This window comes from Microtus oregoni, unplaced genomic scaffold (genome assembly GCF_018167655.1).
Source record: "Microtus oregoni isolate MIOR12 unplaced genomic scaffold, Mior012 000074F_007, whole genome shotgun sequence".
Classification (NCBI taxonomy): domain Eukaryota; kingdom Metazoa; phylum Chordata; class Mammalia; order Rodentia; family Cricetidae; genus Microtus; species Microtus oregoni.
The window spans coordinates 334,293-356,053 of NW_024543994.1; the positions used below are offsets into that span (position 1 = coordinate 334,293).

Sequence of the window (21,761 nt, forward strand, 5' to 3'; positions counted from 1 at the left end):
ACTTCCCTTCTGCCACACTTTGTGGCAGGCAAGACACCACAAACAAAATAAAACTGAGCAAGGGAGAGAGAGTGCTACCGCACAGAAGAGGTACAGGTCTTTCTTTTAACCAAGTTACAAAAAGATTTACCTAGGCAGAAAATCCAGGATTTCCCTTTACCCAATTAGAGCCACAGAATGTCAAAATTATACAGCCAGTCAGAATTTCCTGCAGCCTGATATCACAGAAATGCCCGCATTTACACAGCAAGAATTGTTTGCTGAGAAATGGTACCACAAAGTTTTTTGCCCTAACCTACACAGGAATCTTCCTGGTGTGGATAACCATGGGTGCACATGTTTTTCTGCCTGTGTGCTAAGATCTTAGTGTTCATGGTCTGAGTGAATAGCAGTGGCCTATGTGAATCTTTCTGAAGCCCTCTTTTATCATACAAATGACACTTGCTTAAGATCGAGAAAAGATAAACCATGATCTATCACCTGCCCTTTCCTGGGTGGAGACAGAAAAGGAGATGTGGGGAAAATAGGGGAGAGGGACAGGAAGAGTGGATGGGGGAAGCAGGGACCTAGATATAAAATAAAAAGATTAATTTTAAAAAATAGGAAAAAAACAGACTAGCAAAATAGAATGTCATAGAGTGGGTAGTATTGGTAAGAACTGGAACATATTCAAACTGTTATTTTTTTCCTAATATTGCAAATCCAGTTAGTGTTCCTTGCAAGCAAAACAGTGTTTGTAGGCTTTAAATTTTTGGACTAATATTTTATTCACTTCTGTTCTTGTGTGCAATAACCCGGTCACTAGGCTTCTGAATGTGTCACAAATGTTCTCTTGGATTGATGACATTTGATATTATTAGACTTTGCACACAGAAAGGACATGACATCTTCATATCACCTCCTAAAAAAGAAGGAGTTTCTGTTTGTGTTTAGTCTGGAGCTATTTATTTTTACTATTTTTTTATTGTTTTAGTTAAGCTATAAATTTTTCTCTGCTCCCCTCCCTTTCTCCTCTACCCCTTCTACCCTCTCCCATGATCCCCACACTCCAAATTTACTCAGGAGATCTTGTCTTTTTCTACTTTCCACGTAGATTAGGCCCATGTATGTCTCTCTTAAGCTCCTCTTTGTTGAGTAGGTTCTCTGGGATTGTGAGTTGTAGGCTGATTTTTCTTTGTTTTATGTCTAATGTTATTTATGAGTGAGTACATATTGTATTTGTCTTTCTGGGACTGAGTTACCTCACTCAAATGATGTTTTCTAGATCGATCCATTTTTCTACAAATTTCAAGATGTCATTATTTTTACTGCTGTATAGTACTCCATTGTGCAAATGTACCACATCTTTTTATCCATTCTTTGGTTGAAGGGCATTTAGGTTGTTTCCAGATTCTGGCTATGACAAACAATGAACATAGTTGAGCACATGTCTGTTCCCACATCACATGTTCTTGTGGTACTATTGATCATCCTTTGGATATATACCCAAAAGTTGTATTGTTGGATCTTGAGGAAGGTTGTTTCCTAATTTTTTGAGAAATTCCCATACTAATTTTTAAAGCAGTTATACCAGTTTGCACTCCCACCAGGAATGAAGGAGTGTTCCCTTTACCCCACGTCATCTTCAGCATAAGCTGTCATCAGTGTTTTTGATCTTGGCCATTCTTACAGGTGTAAGATGGAACCTCAGGCCCGTTTTGACTTGCAGTTTTCTGATGGCTAAGGATGTAGAGCATTTCCTTAAGTTTCTTTCAGCCATTTTAAAATCATCTGTTGAGAGTCCTCTGTTTTAGGTCTATACCACATTTTTTATTGGATTATTTGTTCTTTTGATGAACAATTTCTAGTGTTCTTTTTATATTTTGGAGATCAGCTCTCTGTCTGATGTGGGGTAAGTGAAGATATTTTCCCAACCTGTAGGTTGTCATTTTGTCTTTTTGACCATGTCCTTTGCTTTACAGGAGCTTCTTAGTTTCAGGAGGCTCCATTTATTAATTGTTGCTCTCAGTATCGGTGCTACTGGGGTTATATTTAGGAAGTGGTCTCTTGTGCCAATGCAGTCAAGTATACTTCCTACTTTCTCATCTACATGGCTCAGTGCATTTTATGTAGAGGTCTTTGATCCATTTGAACTTGAGTTTTGTGCAAGGTCATAGATATAGATCTATTTTCATTCCTCTACATGTTGATATCCAGTTATACCAGCACCATTTGTTGAATATGCTTTTTCCCCCATTTTATAGTTTTTGATTCCTTGTCAAAAATCAGGTGTTCATAGGTATGTGGATTGATATCCAGGTCTTTAATTCAGTTCCATTGGTCCTACTGTCTGTTTTTATGCCAATACCAGGCTGTTTTTAACACTATAGCTCTGTAGTAGTGTTTGAAGCCAGGGATTGTGATGCCCCCAGGAGTTCCTTTATTGTATGAGGTTGTTTTGGCTATCCTGGGACATTTTGCTTTTCTGTATGAAGTTGAGTATTGTTCTTTCAAGGTCTATAAAGAGTTTTGTGCAATTTTGATGGGCATAGCATTGAATTTGTAGATTTCTTTTGGTAAGATTGCCATTTTTCCTATGTTAATTCTACCTACCAAAAAGCATGGGAGATCTTTTCAATTTTATGTGTCTTTATCAATTTCCCACTTCAAAGATTTAACGTTCTTGTCATACAGGTCTTCCACTTATTCGGTTAGAGTTATTTGGTTATGTTATTTGTGGCTATTGTGAAAGGTAATATTTCTCTGATTTCTTTCTCAGTCTATTTATCATCTGAATAAAGTAGGGATACTTAATAAGCATGGGATAAAACTGGACTCGCTGAACATAGCGGACAATGAGGACTGCTGAGAAGTCAAGAACAATGGCACTGGGTTTTGATCCTACTGCACATACTGGCTTTGTGGGAGCCTAGGCAGTTTGGATGCTCACCTTACTAGACCTGGAAGGAGGTGGGCGGTCCTTGGACTTCCCACAGGGCAGGGAACCCTCACTGCTGATGAGGGAGGGGGACTTGATTGGGGGAGGGAGAGGGAAATGGGAGGCGGTGGCGGGGAGGAGGCAGAAATCTTTAATAAACAAATAAATTAATAAAAAAGAAATAGAGGGGAAAATCCATGTAAAGATGGAATATAAAAAAAATTTCCTTTAGTACTACCTTGCTGTCTTCATAACCTCTCTCTAAACAATAAATGCCTTTCTACAGAGGTAATATTTAGATGGTGCCTGGTGGTGCACACGTTTAATCCCAGCACTGAGAGGCAAAGGCAGACTGATCTCTATGAGTTCAAGGCCAAACTGGTCTGCAAAGAGCATTCAAGGACAGCCAGGGCTATACAGAGAAACCCTGTCTCAAAAAATTTAAAAAAAAGAAGTTTTATATATATATATATAATGAGGAAAATTTATGCTTAAGATATTTGTCAGGAGAGAGTAGGTTATAATCAAAATTACGATCACTTTTTTCATACATAATCCGACTCTTTGTCTACATAATAGAATTTATGTGTTTATTTGTATTTAAAAAGCTGGAAGCCATATTTATCATATCTTTCTTCTTGTTACTTATTTTTAAGATACCTCAAGAACAGGAAATCATATATCATCTTTCATTACTAATATTATCTGCACTAATATTATATATGAAATTCATCTTTTTATTAAATAATACTTAATTCAAAGCAAAAAATAAATAAAAAATAAAGTAGGGATACTGATTTTTTTGAGTGAATCTTGTATCCTGCTACATTATTGAAGGTGTTTATGAGTTGTAGAAGTTCCTTGGTAGGTTTCTGGGCTCACTTATGTAGACTACCATATCATCAGCAAATAGTGAGAGTTTGACTTCTTCTTTTCTGATTTGTACCCCCTTGATCTTTTTTGTTATCTTATTGCTCTAGCTGTATTGAATATATATGGAGAGAGTGGCCAACCTTGTCTTGTTCCTGATTTCAGTGGGATCGCTTTGAGTTTCTCACCATTTAGTTTGATGTTGGCTGTTGGCTTGCTGTATGTTGCCTTTATTGTTTAGGTATGTTCCTTGTATCCCTGCTCTCTCCAAGACCTTTGTCATGAAGGGATGTTGTATTTTGTCAAATGCCTTTTCAGCATCTAATGAGATGATCATGTGATTTTTTAATTTCAGTTTGTTTATATGGTGGATTACATTGACAGATTTTTGTATGTTGAACCACCCTGCATCACTGAGATGAAGCCTACATGGTCATGGTGGATGAAGGTTCTGATGTGTTCTTGGACTCAATTTGCCAGTATTTTATTGACTATTTTTGCATCAATGTTCATAAGTAAGATTGGTCTGTAATTCTCTTTCTTAGTAATGTCTTTCTGTGGTTTGGGTATCAGGGTAACTGTAGCCTCATAAAAAGAGTTTGGCAATGTTCCTTCTGTTTATATTGTATGGAATAATTTGAGGAGTATTGGCATTAGTTCTTCTTTGAAAATCTTGTAGAATTCTGAGCTGAAACAATCTGGGCCTGGGATTTTTTTGGTTGGGAGACTTTTGATGACTGTTTCTATTTCTTTAGCGGTTGTAGGTCTATTTAATTTGCTTATCTGGTCTTAATTTAATTTTGGTAAGTGATATTTATTCATTACCTTTATGTTTTCCAATTTGGGGGAATACAGGTTTTCAAAATATGACCTGATGATTCTCTGGATTTCTACCATGTCTGTTATTATGTCCCCGTCTTCATTTCTGATTTTGTTAATTTGTATATTCTCTCTCTGCCTTTTTGATAGTTTAGATAAAGGTTTATCTATTTTGTTGATTTTCTCAAAGAACCAACTCTTTGACTCATTGATTCTTTGGGTTTTTGTTTGTTTGTTTGTTTCTATTTTGTTTATTTCAACTCTTAATTAGATTATTTCCTGTGGTCTAATCCTCTTGAATGACTTCACTTCTTTTTTTCTACAGTTTTCAGGTGTTCACTAGTGTGGGATTTTTTTTCCAACTTTTTTATGTAGACATTTAGTGCTATGAACTTTTCTCTTAACACTGCTTTTATTGTATCCATTAATTTGGGTATGTTGTGCAGTCATTTTGTTGAATTTTAGGAAGTCTTTAATTTCTTTATTTCTTCCTTGACCCATTGATGATTCAGGTATTGCTTAATTTCCATGTGTTTGTGAAATTTCTGAAATTAGTGTTGCTGTTGAATTCTAATTTTAAGCCATGGTGATCCAATAAGATACATGGGGTTATTCCATTTTTTTAATCTGTTGAGGTTTGCTTTGTTACCTAGTATATGATCAATTTTTGAGAAGGTTCCATGAGGTGCTGAGAAAAAGGTATATACTTTTCTGTTTGTGTGGAAACAGAATATAGCTATATGTTGAGTCCATTTGGGTCATAACATCTGTTAGTTCTCTTATTTCTCTATTTAGTTTCCATCTCGCAAACCTGTCCACTGGTGAGAGTGCAGTGTTGAGGTTTCCCACTATTAGTGTGTGGGCTTTAATGTGTGATTTAAGCTTTAGAAGTGTTTCTTATGCATATGAGAGTGCCCTTGTATTTGGGGTGTAGATGTTCAGTATTGAGATTTCCTCTTGATAGATTTTTTTTCCTGTGACAAATATGAAATGTCCTTCTTTGTCTCTTTTGATTGATTTTAGTTTGAAGTCTATTTTGTTAAATATTAGAATAGCTACACCAGCTTGTTTCTTAGGTCTATTTGATTGAAAAAAAATTTCCCAACCTTTTACTCTGAGGTGATATCTGTCTTTGATGTTGAGGCATGGTCTTTTTATGCAGAAAAAAGGGTGGATTCTGTTTTTGTATCCACACTGTTAGCCTGTGTCTTTTTATAGGTGAGTTGGGTCCATTTATATTAAGGGATATTAATGATCAGTGATTGCTAGTTCCTGTTATGTTACTTTTCATTGTTGGTGATGTTATTGTGTATTTTGATAGTCTTCTTTGGGATTTGCTGCTGTGAGATCATGTATTGTCTCTGTTTTTGTGGATGTAGCTAATTTCCTTGGGTTGGAGTTTTCCTTCTAGTACTTTGCGTAGGGTTGGTTTGCTAGCTAGGTATTGGTTAAATCTAGTTCTGCCATGGAATATCTTGTTTTCTCCATCTATGGTGATTTGAAGCTTTGTTGGGTATAGTAGTCTGGGATGGCAACTGTGGTCTTTTAATGTCTGCAATAACACTTGGCCAGCACCTTCTGGCTTTCATTGTTCCCATTAGAAGTCAGGTGTAATTCTGATAGGTCTGCCTTTATCTGTTACTTGGCCTTTTTCCTTTTCAGCTCTTAATATTCTTTTCTTATTCTGTATGTTTAGTGTTTTGATTGTATTTTGATTATTATGTGGCAAGGGGACTCATTTTGATTCAGTCTATTTAGTGTTCTGTAAGCTTCTTTTATCTTTGTGTATGTATCTTTCTTTAGGTTGTGAAAGTTTTCTTCTATGATTTTGTTGAATATATTTTCTGTGCTTTTGAGTTGAATTTCTCCTTCTTCTATCCCTGTTATTCTTAGCTTTGGTCTTTTCATGGTGTCCCATATTTCCTAAATATTTTGTGTTAAGCTTTTGTTAGATTTAACGTTTTCTTTACTGATGAGTCTATTTCCTCTATCATATCTTCAAGGCTTGAGATTCTCTCCTCCACCTCTTGTATTCTGCTGTTTATGCTTGCTGTTTGTGGTTCCTGATTGCTTTCTCATATTTTCTATTTCCAGAATTCCCTCGTTTTGTGTTTTCTTTATTGTCTCTATTTTGGTTTTCAAATCTTGAATCATTACTTTAACCTGTTTGATTGCTTTTTTGTTGTTGTTGTTGTTTTCTTTACGGGATTTGTTGATTTCTTCCAATTTTTTTTGTCTTTTTTTCCAATTCTTTGAGAGAATTTTTCATTTCCTCTTTAAGGGTATCAAACATTCTTCTAAAGTTATTTTCCAGGTCATTTTCTTCTGCTTCATCTGTATTGGTGTGTTCAAGTCTTGCTGTTGTTGGGCCACTAGTTTTTGTTGGTATCATGTTGCACTTTGTGGTGTTTAGTGTGTTCTTATCTTGTCTACCCATCTTTTCCTCTGATTGGTGTAGTTGGGGTCATGTCTCTGGTGATCACGCTTCCTGGTGTCAGTAGATCCAAGGTTCAGGTAGTTGCTCCTCATGGTGAAGTCAGGGCCATGGTTACAATCACTCCAGAGGTCACTCAGTGTTTCCAAAAGCTGCTTGGTGCTCCCAGAAGTCACTCTGCAATCTCGGAAGTCATTCATACATGCTCCCACAAAGACAACTTGCTTGGACCTGCTCCCGTGGAGGTTGCTGGCTTGGGCCTGCTTCGGTGGAGGTCACTGGCTCAGGCCTAGTCCCATTGAGGCGGTTGACTCAGGCCTGCTCCTGTGGAGGTCACTGGCTTGGACCTGCTCCAGTGAAGGTGGCTGGCTCGGGCCTGCTCCCTCAGATATCCCTGGCTCAGGCCTGCTCCTGTGGAGGTTGCTGGCTTGGGCCTGGTCCTTGGAGATCACTGCCTTAATCCTGGTCCCACAGAGGTGGCTGGTTCAGGCCTGTTGCCTAAGAGTGACTTCCTTGTACCGTACGGGCACCTCGGAGGTCTGCTCCAGAGGAAGTCACTGGCTCGGGCCTACTTTTGCCGATGTCCCTGGCTTGGGCCTGCTCCCATGGAGCTTGATTGCTAAGGCCGGTGGAGCTATTTATTTAAACTAGGCTGCTCTCCTATTCCTAGAGACTTGCCTGACCCTCCCCTCCCCCATTTAGTTCTGGGACTAATAGCTTGCATCATCTTGTCAGGCAGCTTCTTCTTGGTGTCCCACAACCCACAAACACTAAAATTCTTATTAGCTCATTATAAAATATGCCATTCATTTATGGGATTCAGGATGATGACTGAATTCTATTATGACATCTGACATGGATTATTGAGTGAGAACTTTTAGTTTGGTATTTGGAAGTCAGTGAATGTCTTATTGGACTAGGCAGAAATCACTGACTGGCCTGAATTGTCCACTGAAATTTGATTTCATAGCTATATCATGGATGTGGAAAACTTTTGGACCTTCGCCAGGCTGAGAGACAAGCTGGAGAGCAAGTGTGCCTTTCCTTCCTGACAACGGTGGGATTTTTGTTTGAGAGAAAGATAATGTAATTGTGGGGAGGATGACTCAGCTCTACCCCTACTGTAGCTTTGGAGCTGACCAAGGTAGTTATGGCAGACACTGCTCAGATGCATAAATTCTTACTTCCATAAGAGGGCACCACATGCCTTGTGTGCAAGTCCGCATTTCCTCAGGATAAGCACTTGAAGACCTTTTGCCATAAGAGATCCCTCTGTTGAGCGGAGGCACCACTTCTGGCTATGTGGGAACCATCATTATACACAGCACAGAGCTGTAGTTAGAATGAGGAATGTGATATTTTAATACAATGATTATTACTTATTGAGGAGACCTCATTGTGAACAAGGAAAGTGGTCATCTTTCACACGTTTTCTTGGTTAGGAAAGAGAACACAATGAATTTATTTTAGTAGTGTGCTTGTATTTTTATAATATTATTTAAGTAGCAGAATTGCAATATTCTAGTAACAGGAGCTACTTTAGCTTTTTTTTTTTTTTTTTTTTTTTTTTTTTGCCCACTGGTTTTATTGTGGGGAAATACACATACCATGTAATTGGTCTTTTTAGCTAAGCTATAGTTAATGTACAATTCAACAATACTATTAATACTTGAACTTTAATGGTCACTGCCTTTTTGTCCTGTGTTCCTCCTAGCTGCAAATTTCCCCTTACTGCTATCCTCATTGTCTCTGCTCACAGAGCCCTCAGATTGCTCTTTGGAGCGGCAGGTGACCAAGCCAGATCTTTCCTCAGCATAGTACATTGCTGATGATGTCTACATAGCCACTTAATCACCCAATGGGGCACCTTTGTCAAATCTTTTAATTTTGCTTGAAACAGCTGTTTTTGATGACTTAGCTCACACACAACACAATGATGTCCTGCTTAAAAACATGCACACATTGCAAAAGTGCTGCTACAGTGCATATCAAATGTCAACATGGTTTAATGTGTTCATGTGTGCTTAGAGTTCCATAATGTTAGCGTGCCATCATCAATTTGAATAATCACTTTCTGCTGATGTATGCTTAGTGTCTAACATTTTTCCCTTTAGGAATATTTAATTTTTAGTCTGGTGGTGGTGGTGGCTCACATATTGAATCTCAGCACTTGATAAGTAAAAGCAGGCAGATCTCTGAGTTTGAGGCCAGCCTGGTCTGCTGCCTGAGTTCCAGCACAGCCAAGGCTACACAAAGAAACCCTGTCTCAAAAAAAAAAAATTAGCTTTCGCAAGACCCAGCACCCCCAGCACCCCTCCCCAACCCTGCCCTGCTGTATGCTAGGACCAGTGCCCAACTTTAGTTTTAAGCTCCTAAACTAAGGCGACCCACCCAGAACGGTGAGTGCCTGCCTGCCAGGCAGGCCTCAGTGTCCCCTGTAAGGGAGCCGGGCACCTTCAGCTCTGGCGCCAGGCTTCCTGCGCGCTCCTGGATACCACCCCCCCCTTACTCCATTCAGCCTGTTGGCCCTGGATCATTGGGCTACCGGCGGCCCTGTTTAGTTGCTGAGGAATCCCATCAGGACGGGTGAGTGTGTGCTATCCAGGGGCGGACTGTCCCGGAAGAGAGCACAAACCCCCTCCCCCAGCTCCTTCTGCAGGGCTGTCTTTCTTTCGCACGACCCAGCACCCCCAGCACCCCTCCCCAACCCTGCCCTGCTGTATGCTAGGACCAGTGCTCAACTACAGTCTTAAGCTCCTAAACTAAGGCGACCCACCCAGAGCGGTGAGTGCCTGCCTATCGGGCAGGCCTCAGGGTCCCCTGTAAGGGAGCCCAGCATCTTCAGCTCCAGCGCCAGGCTTCCTGCGCACTCCTGGATACCACCCCCCCCACTTGCTCCATTCATCCTGTTGGCCCTGGATCATTGGGCTACCGGCGGCCCTGTTTAGTTGCTGAGGAATCCCATCAGGACAGTTGCTGAGGAATCCCATCTGGACGGGAACGGTTCCTGCTTCTACACTGAAGAGATATACCCTGAGAGTCAATCACAGCAAAGACTGGACCAAGAGACCAGGCCTCTCCTGGCTCCATTTGAAGGAAGAGATGGGAAGGCGCCAATACAAGAATTCCTCCAACAATCTGAAAGGCAACATGACACCACCAGAAACCAGGGATCCCGAAACAAGAATTCTATACCCTACTCCTGAAGAAATAGAAGAAATCGACTCAAAAGTGAACTATATGAAAATAATAGAGGACCTTAAACAGGAGGTGAAAAACTGCCATAAACAATTAGAGATTACAAGCAAAAAGGTAGAGGAAATGAATAAATCGCTCAAAGACACGCAAGAAAACCAAGAGAAACAAGAAAAAGCAATCAAACAGGTTAGGGAAGCGGTTCAAGACATGAAGAATGAAATGGAAGCAATGAAGAAAGCACAAACCGAGGGAAGATGGAAAATCTGGGTAAACGAACAGGAATGACAGAAACAAGTACTAACAACAGATTACAAGAGATACAATGGATACATTTTTTAAAAAATTATTTTTTAAATATCATACTGAAGTTTAGAGTACAAAGATGAATCAACCATGAGAGTTTGAAATAAATATTTAAAAAATAATTTATATATTTTTAATAATGTATTGGGATCAACATGTATATATTAATTTGAGAATTTAAAAATACACTGTATAATGAAAAGTGCAGAGGATAGAGTTCTCAATGGATATCTAGAAGGGTCTTGATAAGCACAAGGAAAAAATAAAAATATTATTAAATATAAACACATTTTTGGATGGGAACAAATATCTTCAATCAAAAATTTTAAAGTAATTTCCCCCAATACATTGAAGCTATGTCCAGTTGAAACATGGATATTTGTAAGTCAAAAGTGATTCATAGGAAATTTTGAGGAACATCATGTTACATTCTAAGAATTTGGAAATTAAACATGAGTAATCATTTAGTCAAATCATCAATGAATGAATGTTTTATTTTAGAATTTCCAAAGAGGAAGAGATGAGGGGTAAATTGTATTAGTTTTTAGATTATAGAGATTGCGGCATAGTGTTGAAGTAGTAAACACAGAATGAATATACTTTTAGTCCAGCAAGGGCAGTGGGAGTGTCCAGGGCATGTTCCTGCCATACAGAAGAGGATAGACTATGGAAGGAGAAAATAATAAAATAATAAAAATAATAATAATAAAGGAATAATTATTAGTTATATTATTGCAAATAATTAATGAATCTTAAACAATATAAATTATATTTATGGATATTAAAATATTAGTGATCATTACTAATAATAAAATAAATCATTTCCAATTTGATGTCAACCTGAATGGATGATGATAATTGAATTTGATGATAAAGGAATCCTAAGCTAAAGGCACTGCTTGAGATTGGGCACTCTATTTGTCACTCAACAAAAATTTAAAGAGTATTGATTTTCTGAGTCATCATGGTTGATTCATTTTGGTGATGTTTATACCATGGTGCGTATTAAACAAAAAGCACAGATCTTTTATAAATTATCAGGGTCCAAGATGGTTATTAATTTGGAAATACTAAAATACAAACAGTTTCATTAAAAATGTCAAGGAGCTTTTTGGAAAAAAAAGAAAAAAAAAGATATTAACAGCAAGTGATCTATAGAATACTAGCTGCAATGGCCCATGAAGTCCCTTATTATCATTTGAACCCTCTCAGTTACCTTAAAAGTTAAGTATGGCTAATGCCTATTCTGTATAGTCTCTGTGAGGGCCAAATACAAACTATATGCCAATGAACGCAGAAAAACATGTAATGCACAAAGTGGGTGCTCAAAAAGGAATAACTGAACCTGAACTCAAAAGTCTAAATTATTGAAGCTTCATGAAAACATCAGCACTTGTCCTTGCTGTAGCTTATGTATCCAAGTATCTGGCCTTCAGTGGAGGAAATTACTATCAATGATACCCTATGTCCTACTATTTTGCCTGCCACCTCAAGGTGCAGCCCAGCTGTAATGACCCTGGGTTTCGCAGATGATGGAGAAAAGTCCCCTCATAGCTGATTAAGTACAGGTAGATGAAAATGAAGGCAACTGAAGGAGATGGTGGGAGGACAGCAAAGTGAGACACGCTAGCTCTAGAGCTGCGATAGGGGTAGGGCAGATGGGGGCCTGGGAGAGGTGGGTGGGTGAGTTACATTTAAAATTTCTAAGAGAAATTGAAATTTATGTATTGTAAGGTATTCAAACCATTTTCTGTGCAGGAGATTTGATCACACTGTGAAAATGTGTCATTGTTCTATCTTGCCTGCCAAGGCATTTCTGATTGATCTAATAAAGAGCTGAATGGCTAATTTTAAAAAAAAATGTCAAGGAGCATATTGCTGGGGGATATTCTTTACAGGAGAATTTTCATAAACATTTCAGTAAGAAAAAGTCACTCCTTACAATGAATTTAGTGCTCAGGAAATGAATATTTGTAACTAGATACTCCTGAGTCATTTTCCACAGACCTAGATTTACATCCAGAAAATGCAAGATCACTATATTTAAGAGGCAAAGCTGGAAAGTTTTTAGGAGTACTTATCACTTGGAGCTTTCAAATCTTGGATATAGGAGAAAGGAAAAATGTTTTTGGAAAAGTCATCATTCTGCATTGTCTTATGAATCAGAGAGAGACAGATAGACATACAGACAGAGACAGAATGAAAAAGAGAGAGACAGAGAGGGAGAGACAAAGAGAGACAGTGATAGGGAAAGAGAGGGAGAGATAGGGATAGAGGTGAACTTTGTCAGAATTTACATATTTGTGACTTTGAGATACACTGAAGAAATAGATGATAGAAAGTTCACATATCGAGAAGATAGTAAAATACCTTATTTATAACAACACATGTATTCAGAATATTAAACACATTATTGGAAATAACACGTGTATTCAAAATGTATAGCAAATTGCTAATATTATTAAAATACAACTATAGAAATTATTTGAAAGGGGGCTATAGAAAATAATGTAATGGAGTAATCATTTAACAAGTCCCTTTATTCCTTCTGATAATATAAAATAAAACTTCCAGTGGAAACCATGACACATGTATGGCCATGCATCTGTGCCCAGAAATCATGCCCTTTGCAGGCAAAAGACAGGAAATATAAAAGATCCTTTTTTTTTAGGCTAACCTAGATCTAAAAAACAAATGCGGCATGTTATTCCCAGTTTCAAATCTTCAAATAAATGTTAAGGACTCTCTTGCGAACTTGCATTCATATGCATGAGACAACATTTAGTGAAAAAAACAGTCCACAAAATTGAAAGAAATTAAGGGGGTACATATTGGAATGCTTAGAGGGAAGAAAGGGGAGTGGGGAATCATGTAATTGTGCTATCATCTCAAATTTCAAAAAATAGAGGAAATAATAGGTTAAAATTTAAAGAAAGCGTTATGAAGGGGCAACTAATTTTTTATAAATATGTCATAGGAAATTATGAGTTTTCAACAAAAAATACTAAATTCTAACTGTAGGTTATTCTGTGTGTCAGAGAGGGAAGTCCCAGAGGATAAACAGGTACTCCAGAGTCCTGATATTCTTGGTTGTTCCTAGAAATGGATAACAAGATCCTATGGCTAGGCACAAAACCGACCTTGGATTTGACGTGTAAAGAAATCAACTGGGCAGGGATGGCCCTTGCTTTAGGATTCGTAATAATATTTTGAGCAGAGTCTATTTGCACATTTTGGAGGTTTTTTGAATGCCATTTTTGTACAGACTGTTTCACTTGATTTCATTTCTTTTGATTAATGATACCAGTATTCATTGTCAGGAGACATCTAGCAGCATTTTTTTCTATTAGTTAAACAGTTAAACATTGGCGATATCTCTTGAAGCTCTGTGTTATAACAGTTGAGTTCAGTGGGCTAGACGAAAAAAAGGACTCAACATATGGAAAGACTTAAAGATAGCACAGGACATATCAATACCTGTATACAAAATCCTTCTTTAGCGTTACAAACTTATCTTCTAACAGTGTGGTTGCTTTGGCTCATATAGTCCAGTCTACAGTTTTAAATTAATTTAACTGCACTGTAGTATGCTTAGATTCAGAATGTATTTTAAAGCACATGCCACGGTTTTAAATGAATCCTATATGACATATGCATATTCATTGTGACCTTTACCCGCCAGTATAGTTCTGGAAGCAAAATGTTTGCTTAAATGTTCTCACAGGGAGAGTTATTTATTTTATTTTTACAAGAATGTTCAATTAATCATCCGAACAGAACCTGACCTTTAGTCTAATTGTATTAGTTTAGGAATATGAGATCACAAACCGTTCAAGAGGGTCAAGGTAGAAATACTGGACAGATCCAAGTTGTTGTGGCACAGAACCATTGGTTAATTCCATGAAACTCCCTTTAACTAACTGTATAAAAAAGCTTTGTCAGTTCAGTTCCTTCACAAATATTCTACTTTGAGCTTCTGCAGAAGAGCAAAGGCTGGTACCACCATGGTAAAGTTTCTGCTGCTGGCTTTGGCATTTGGTCTGGCTCGTGCTCATGTTGAGGTAAATTCATTTGGTCTGTGAACAGGTTTGATGTTCTTCAACAGCATGTTTTTGTGGATGTGATGTGTCTTTCAGTTTGTCCATGCAAGTCCATATTCATTTCTGACTTTCACTCATGTGCACTTTTTCAATCAGATTTTTCTAAGATGAAACAAATGAACAAGGAAACTATGGGTTGAATTTCAGAGCTTAAGAGGCGAGCACATGAGTAATTCCAAAAGGTCTCATGTACCAAATGCTATGTAAATTGAGTCATCATATTACCCTGTGTTATTCTACATCCCTAGAAACATAATTTTTTAACTAATAAAGAAAATATTATTGATTTATGTTTCTAGTTATTTTATGTATTCCCAAGGACTGGGATCATAGGTTTGATACCAACTCACATTCTAATGTCCTTTGCTGTTTTTTTTCAGATTGATGGAAACTGGGTTACTGTTGCCATTGCTGCTGACAATGTGAAAAAGATAGAGGAAGAAGGACCTCTGAGAATCTACCTTCGTGAACTTACTTGTAATGAGTCATGTGATAGATTGGAATTGACATTTTATATCAAGTAAGCAAAATGTCAACCATGTAAACTTAGAAGACTATTTACATTTTACAGATTTCATCTTGTTAAATTTATAGGCCAATGTTCTGTTTCTGGTCATGAAATTGAAGGTCTTGTTGTCAGAAATGTGATTATGTTATTCCATAATGGGTTAGCTCTGGACACAACACAGAAATTAGATATTGTGTCCAGTTCCTTTAATGTTTCCTTAGAAATTCTCCAGGTTGGAGGCCTGTGCTTGAATTTCAGGCTTTAATATTATATGCAGGAGATTCTAAGAATATCATTTATATTAATTTAAAAGTATGTGTGAGCATTTGGTTCAAAGACACACATGTTATGTTATTCAGTCAATAATGTCATAAAAGTCTTCTACACCCATCTTTGATAAATCTAATTTGTAAAGTACTGTATCTGATGCTCTAGATTCAGAGATTCTCTCTCTGCCATCTGGATGACAATGTTCAATGAATGAGTGCATAACACCATAAGAACTTCAAATGCTTTAAATCATTCCGATACTCTAGATACAATTATAAGATTTAGGTTACAAATAAAATCACTTAAAACACAAGCACATATTTCAATGTACTTATTGTTGGACTAAAACAAGAGAATTAACATTAAAAATCATACTCAGTGAATAGTCAAATCAGATAAGGAAGAAATCACAGCCTTCATAGGACTTGTTAAAATTGACTCAAAATAAGTCATGTACATAATTACAAACAGAATGATATTTTCTAAACAAGAATTAGGAAAACTGAGGTAAGCACAGATACTTCTCTTTCAGCTCTGTACACTGTTCATCAGGTTCACTATAATACTTGGAGGTTGTTAATACTAATTACAATGTTATAAAGCATAAAGAATCGTTACTCTGTTTAATTTTTTAGGGCAAATGGTCAATGTACAAAGACCAAAGTCACTGGGAACAGGCAAGAAGATGGCAAGTACAATGCTCAGTGTAAGTATGGGATTTGGGAGCTTTCTCTGAACAAAAGCATTGTGGGTGTGCACATACAAGCTGACACTTCAGCCACCCATAGGTACATAAATCTAGAACCATTTTGGTTACTTTGAAATTTATCAACCCTTCCAACCAACTGAGATATGGTACAAAGTCAGAGTACATTGTAGGTCTTCTGAAGTTTACATGGAGAAGAACACTATTACCTGAAGATGTGAGTAATGCTAACAAAACATCTCCAAATAGGTTCCTGCATGAAAATTTACTTCTAGATAAAATCCAGTGTCTTTTCTTTCATACAGTATCTTGGTTGTTATTGGACTGGCCTGACACTCACTAATTAGTCTCTCATGCCCCAAACATATTTGCAAACTTATTGCCTCAGGCTATCAAGTACTCATATTGTAGGCCTTTTCCATCAACCTGGATTAATAGAGGATTAAAATTAACAGTACCATTTTAAAGATTCCTTTTCTCATATTTTGTTAAGATCATAACATTTAGATCGTTGGATGATAACCTCAATTTTGCAAAGCAGTTAGGGGAAAGTCTGTTTAAAAATTTCAGACTGACTCAATTTTTAAAAATTGCTAAACTAATAGCAACATTGTTCACTTGAATTATAACTGGTGTGCCTTTTGGTTTGATCTTAAATGAATGGAGTGCACATTCTTCTGGAAAGTCTATTATTTCCTAAACTTTACATGGATATTAAAAAGCAGTCCTGTAATTGAAAATATCCAGATCCCAAAATACTTTTATTTCCTTGTGAACAACTTTTATCATTTAATCAGTGTCAGTAAGTATAAATTTCAGACTCTCTCTCTTTCACACAAACACACACATACACACACATACATACACACCTGGAGAGAGATGGAGAGAAAGGTATATGTACATAGAACACTCACACACAGAGACAGACGCATATACACTATGAATGTCTAATAAATTTGACATGTTAATTCTTATAGCTTTTCCATCAATAGTCATACAAGATGAAAACTTTTGTGTCTATTTCTCATTACTACAGTCTTTTTTTTTGGAACTATGGGTTTTTATTTTTATTTTTTTTCTTGAAAATTCTTTTTTTTATTGAGAAAAGGAGAAAAAAAACAAGTTTCCACCTCCTCCCAGCCTCCCATTTCCCTCCCCCTCCTCCCCCCCCCTACGCCCCCTCCTCCCACCCTTCTCCCCCTCCCCCCACTCCTTTCCCCCTCCCTCTCCAGTCCAAAGAGCAGTCAGGGTTTTCTGCCCTGTGGTAAGACCTAGGACCTCCCACCTCCGTCCATATCTAGGAAGGTGAACATCCAAACTGGCTGGGCTCCCACAAAGCCATCACATTACGTAGGATCAAACCCCCGTGCCATTGTCCTTTGCGTCTCATCAGCCCTCATAGTTCGCCATGTTCAGAGAGTCCAGTTTTATCCCATGCTTTTTCAGTCACAGTCCAGCTGGTCTTGGTGAGCTCTCAATAGATCAGCTCCACTGTCTCAGTGGGTGGGTGCACCCCTCGTGTTCCCGACTTCTTTGCTCATGTTCTCCCTCCTTCTGCTCCTCATTGGGACTTTGGGAGCTCAGTCCAGTGCTCCAGTGTGGGTCTCTGTCTCTATCTCCATCCATCACCAGATGAAGGTTCTATGATGATATGCAAGATATTCGTCAGTGTTGCTCAAGGATAGGGTCATTTCAGGTTCCCTATTCTCAACTGCCCAAGGAACTAACTGGGGACCTCAGCTTGGGCACCTGGGAGCCCCTCTAGGGTCAGGTCTCTTGCCAACCCTAAAGTGGTTCCCTTAACTAAGAATTGTGGTTCCGTGCTCCCCTGTCCAACCTTCCTTTATCCCAATCCTCCTGCTTTCCCAAGGCCCGACCTCCTTCCCTTCTAACTTTTCTCTCCCCATCTCCCCTTACCCCCAACCCACCCCACCCCAAGATCCCAATTTTCTCCCCGGCAATTTTGTCTACTTCCCTTAGCCAAGAGGATAACTATATGTTTTTCCTTGGGTTCCCCTTCTTACTTAGCGTCTTTAGATTCACCTATTGTAGACTCCGTGACCCTTATTTATGGCTAGAAACCAATTATGAGTGAGTACATCCTACTACAGTCTCTTTTGCGTATATATTTATTTGCTCACCATGTATTACCATGGTATGACACCAAAGTTTTATACTTTTGGGAAATTGATAAGTGATCTTTTAGATCTGGTTGAAAGGGGAAGGAATACCCAACAGAGTGATCTCATAGGTCTTGACATGATGAATTCAGAGAAAAAGGAAAGTATCTGTACCTAGGATTCATTGTCAGGTCAAAAGAGTGTTATGATGGGATGGGCAAAATTAATTACTATAGGAATATCTTCGCACACATTTGTCATATGATAATGAATCAGAGGTGATTGATAGAGTTGCAGTATATAATAACGTTTAGTCAACAAGTGACATCAAACAAAGTAAAAAGATGAGGGACACTCATTTTGAATTGTTTCTGTTATTGCAGTTGAAGGTGACAATACATTTGGACCTGTGTATATAACACCAGAGTTTACAATCTTTGCCAATCAGAATGTGGATAGAACTGGCCAGACTACAAACATGATTTATGTTTATGGTAAGAATAGTAGTGGGTTTTTTTTTAAATAGTAACAAAATTATCATCCAGCAAATAAGGATTAAGTCAGATTCACCCTCCAAATACAGTACCATGGTATTTCCAAACTCCCATGCACTAAATAACAATCTGATTGCTTTGTGGACCAACTTTTAAATTATATTGTAATTTGAGTATCACGGTCATTGAAGATTTGGGGTGATGAGTGAGGTCATTGGAAGTGTTTATGTTCATATTTCCTCACAGGAGAAAGGGAAAACATTTTTTTTTTCAAAAGTTCAAACCATTTTGAGTGTCTTTTGAAAAAGTGTGTACTAAATTAAAACATAAACTCTAGGTTATAGACTTGGAAGAAATGTGAGAATTCCATTGACAGGCATCCATGACTCTCTAGGGTCATGTTTTTGAAAGTGGGTAGGATTGAGATGAGTGCACTCTCTAGAGAAGTTTTTTTTTTTTGATATCATGGAATACTGAAAAGTGATGTCATACCACCATTTAGACTTTATTAAATGTGTTCATGGAATTTGGGGAAAATTATTATTGCCTGTATTGACCCACCCAGGATAGATGAAATTGGAGTAGTTGGGATACCAAGGAAGCAATGTAATTTCTGAAGAATTCTACTGAACCTATCTTTAACATTGTCAATTATACAATATAGGAAAAGGTCAATCTTTGACTCCTGAACAATATGAAAAAATTGAGGAATTTGCTAAGGTCCAGAACATTCCAAGAGAAAACATTCAAGATGTTCTGGCTACAGGTAACCTCAGTGTTTATTATTATGGCCATAGCATTTCTAAATACATAGATACATATTTATTCATATATATATATTGATTTACATTCATAAATATATAAGTATATAAACATACTTAGTCTATCTATCTATCTGTTTATCTATCTAGTCATTAAGTTTCTGATTTGGAATAAATCTAGTCATATGCAATCTTTCAGTTGCTTTTTCCAGAAATAATCCTTGTGGAGCTGTTCTAATATTCATATGAGAACATTTATGTCACTCCTTACCCCATACATGTTCTTTTACAGATAATTGTCCTAAAAAATGACCTTCTTTAGGTGAGTAGAAACAAAAGCATTGACTAGCCATCTTGATATTTCAATAGATCTGTGTTTATTACATAAAAAATAGAAAAAGTATGTTACAAAGGAAAAAATGAACTCAAATTAGGCAAAATTAAGATAGAATATTAATTGTCTTTTAAGGCTGAATATCATATAGTTACAGAAATGAATGATGGAATATGTTTATTTATAAATCAGTATGAAGGACTTTTATATTGTTCAGAATTGCTAAAATTTTTATATTGAGGACTATTCCATCAATTTAATGTATCTTGTATTTGACAAATAATTCTTTCTTTATGACTGTGGGCTATTATTTGTCACTGTTTTCTACATGTATTATTTGTAAAATAATGTTGATGTTTTCAGAATATTCTTTGAACCCTCTCAATATAAATTTTCATGTATGTCACAGAATGTCATTATTCTCTGTTGAAAGTACTCCTATAGAATCCCAAGTGCAAGGTATTGGTGACTTCTAGGAAAGGAATTGTTTATGTACAATCCATTCTCTATACTCTGTTTTGTTATATTTAAATTTGCATTCATACATTCTCAAGGACAAATACTATTCTGTTCAATCATATTTTAATTTTTGCTTTTATGTCTGCACAGATGACAACACGATGAGAATTATGCATCATATTCTCTTGGGCATGAAATCAGTATTACATATAAATCACCATTTCTTTTTAAATGAATTTTCCCCTCACCTGTGAAGTCTGGATAAAACATACCGAATTGCTGACTTACCTTTTCCTTCCCTTCTAATTATCTATGATCTCTTTTTACTTTTTGAATGATTAAATAAAACATTTCAAAGAGCAATAAAGATGTTTTGTAAAGGATCTCATCCAGAAACATGTGTATGTTCACTAAACTAATTAAAATAAGTACTCTGGTGTAACAACTGATATCTGTATTACTAAAACCTATTGAAATAACTAGAAATGTCACAATTATTGGTGAAAGATGGACACAGGCACTACACAAGTGAATTGTATGTTCTGCTTTATGTTTAATTTTAGCTGAAAATTATAATTTGCAGTTGAATGATCCTTATACACTAAAAGATTTCACAGAACAAACTTTTGGGATCTATCCCCATGTTCCACATTATTTAAAAGAGAGGATGAAATAATGTTTTTAAAACTATATCTGAGAAGATTATCTTTTGTTAAAAGATGTCAGTAAGCAAATGAATCAGGATATGCTTAAATGGTGTACGTATGTATGAGTCATTCTCCTTGAAGAATAAATTCCTGAAAATGATCTTCCAATACAAAATCCTGCAAATATCCATGTGTTTATTACAACTTTTTTTTATGTAACAATGATTCCTTAGAGTATAGTTTGCTGTCAAAATAGGAAAGGCAGATGCAATCTTCTCTGTGGGCTTGTAACAAAGAAAAAAAGATATTAGTGTTGCTCCATTCAACTTCCTGAAGTCTAAAGATATAACAAAATCAAAGTACTCTCAATATTTATGACCAACATATTTTAATATTAAACAATGATGTTGGATGGAGGCCACTTGTTTCCTGGCTGCTCAGCCCCTGAAAGAATCACACAGGAACTATATTATTTTAACCACTGCTTGGCCCAGTAGCTCTAACTTCTTTTTTGCTAACTCTTACATTTTAATTTAACCCATCTCCATTAATCTGTGAATCACCATGAGGTTGTAGCCTACCATGAAAGTTTCAGTACATCTGGTTCTGCAGCAGCTACATGACTTCTCTCTATGTCCTTTGTTCTCCTAGCACTCAGGCTAGCTTTCCATGCCTACCTATGCTCTTCCTGCTATATGTCCAAAAACATTTTCTCATCGATGCTACAAAGGTAAATCCCACAACACTTCCCCATTTCTGTTTAAATACAAAGGAATATTTTAACTTTAACATAGTAAAACTACATATTAACCAAACAAGTA

At 37.0% G+C, this 21,761-nt stretch overlaps 1 protein-coding gene across 2 annotated transcripts; it reads left to right on the top strand.

Moving 5' to 3' along the window:
* The first annotated feature begins 14,514 nt into the window (after window positions 1-14,514).
* LOC121441275 (odorant-binding protein-like) lies at window positions 14,515-20,674 on the top strand. 2 transcript variants are annotated; one of them, XM_041642416.1, is made up of 7 exons: window positions 14,515-14,602; window positions 15,022-15,161; window positions 16,055-16,125; window positions 18,629-18,739; window positions 19,404-19,505; window positions 19,793-19,822; window positions 20,444-20,577. In XM_041642416.1, exons 1-6 carry the CDS (start codon window positions 14,546-14,548, stop codon window positions 19,810-19,812), a joined length of 501 nt encoding a protein of 166 aa, XP_041498350.1. In that variant the 5' UTR covers window positions 14,515-14,545; the 3' UTR covers window positions 19,813-19,822; window positions 20,444-20,577. The 2 variants fall into 2 exon arrangements, with proteins under 2 accessions (XP_041498350.1, XP_041498349.1); XM_041642415.1 differs by lacking the exon at window positions 19,793-19,822 and having other exon boundaries at window positions 20,444-20,674.
* Window positions 20,675-21,761: the final 1,087 nt, after the last annotated feature.

Coding starts and splice junctions, on each gene's coding strand:
- LOC121441275 (XM_041642415.1), top strand. CDS start 14,546: ATGGTAAAGTTTCTGCTGCTGGCTTTGGCATTTGGTCTGGCTCGTGCT. Junction 18,740..19,403: donor AAACATGATTTATGTTTATG/GTAAGAATAGTA, acceptor TATACAATATAG/GAAAAGGTCAATCTTTGACT. Junction 19,506..20,443: donor TCAAGATGTTCTGGCTACAG/GTAACCTCAGTG, acceptor ATGTCTGCACAG/ATGACAACACGATGAGAATT.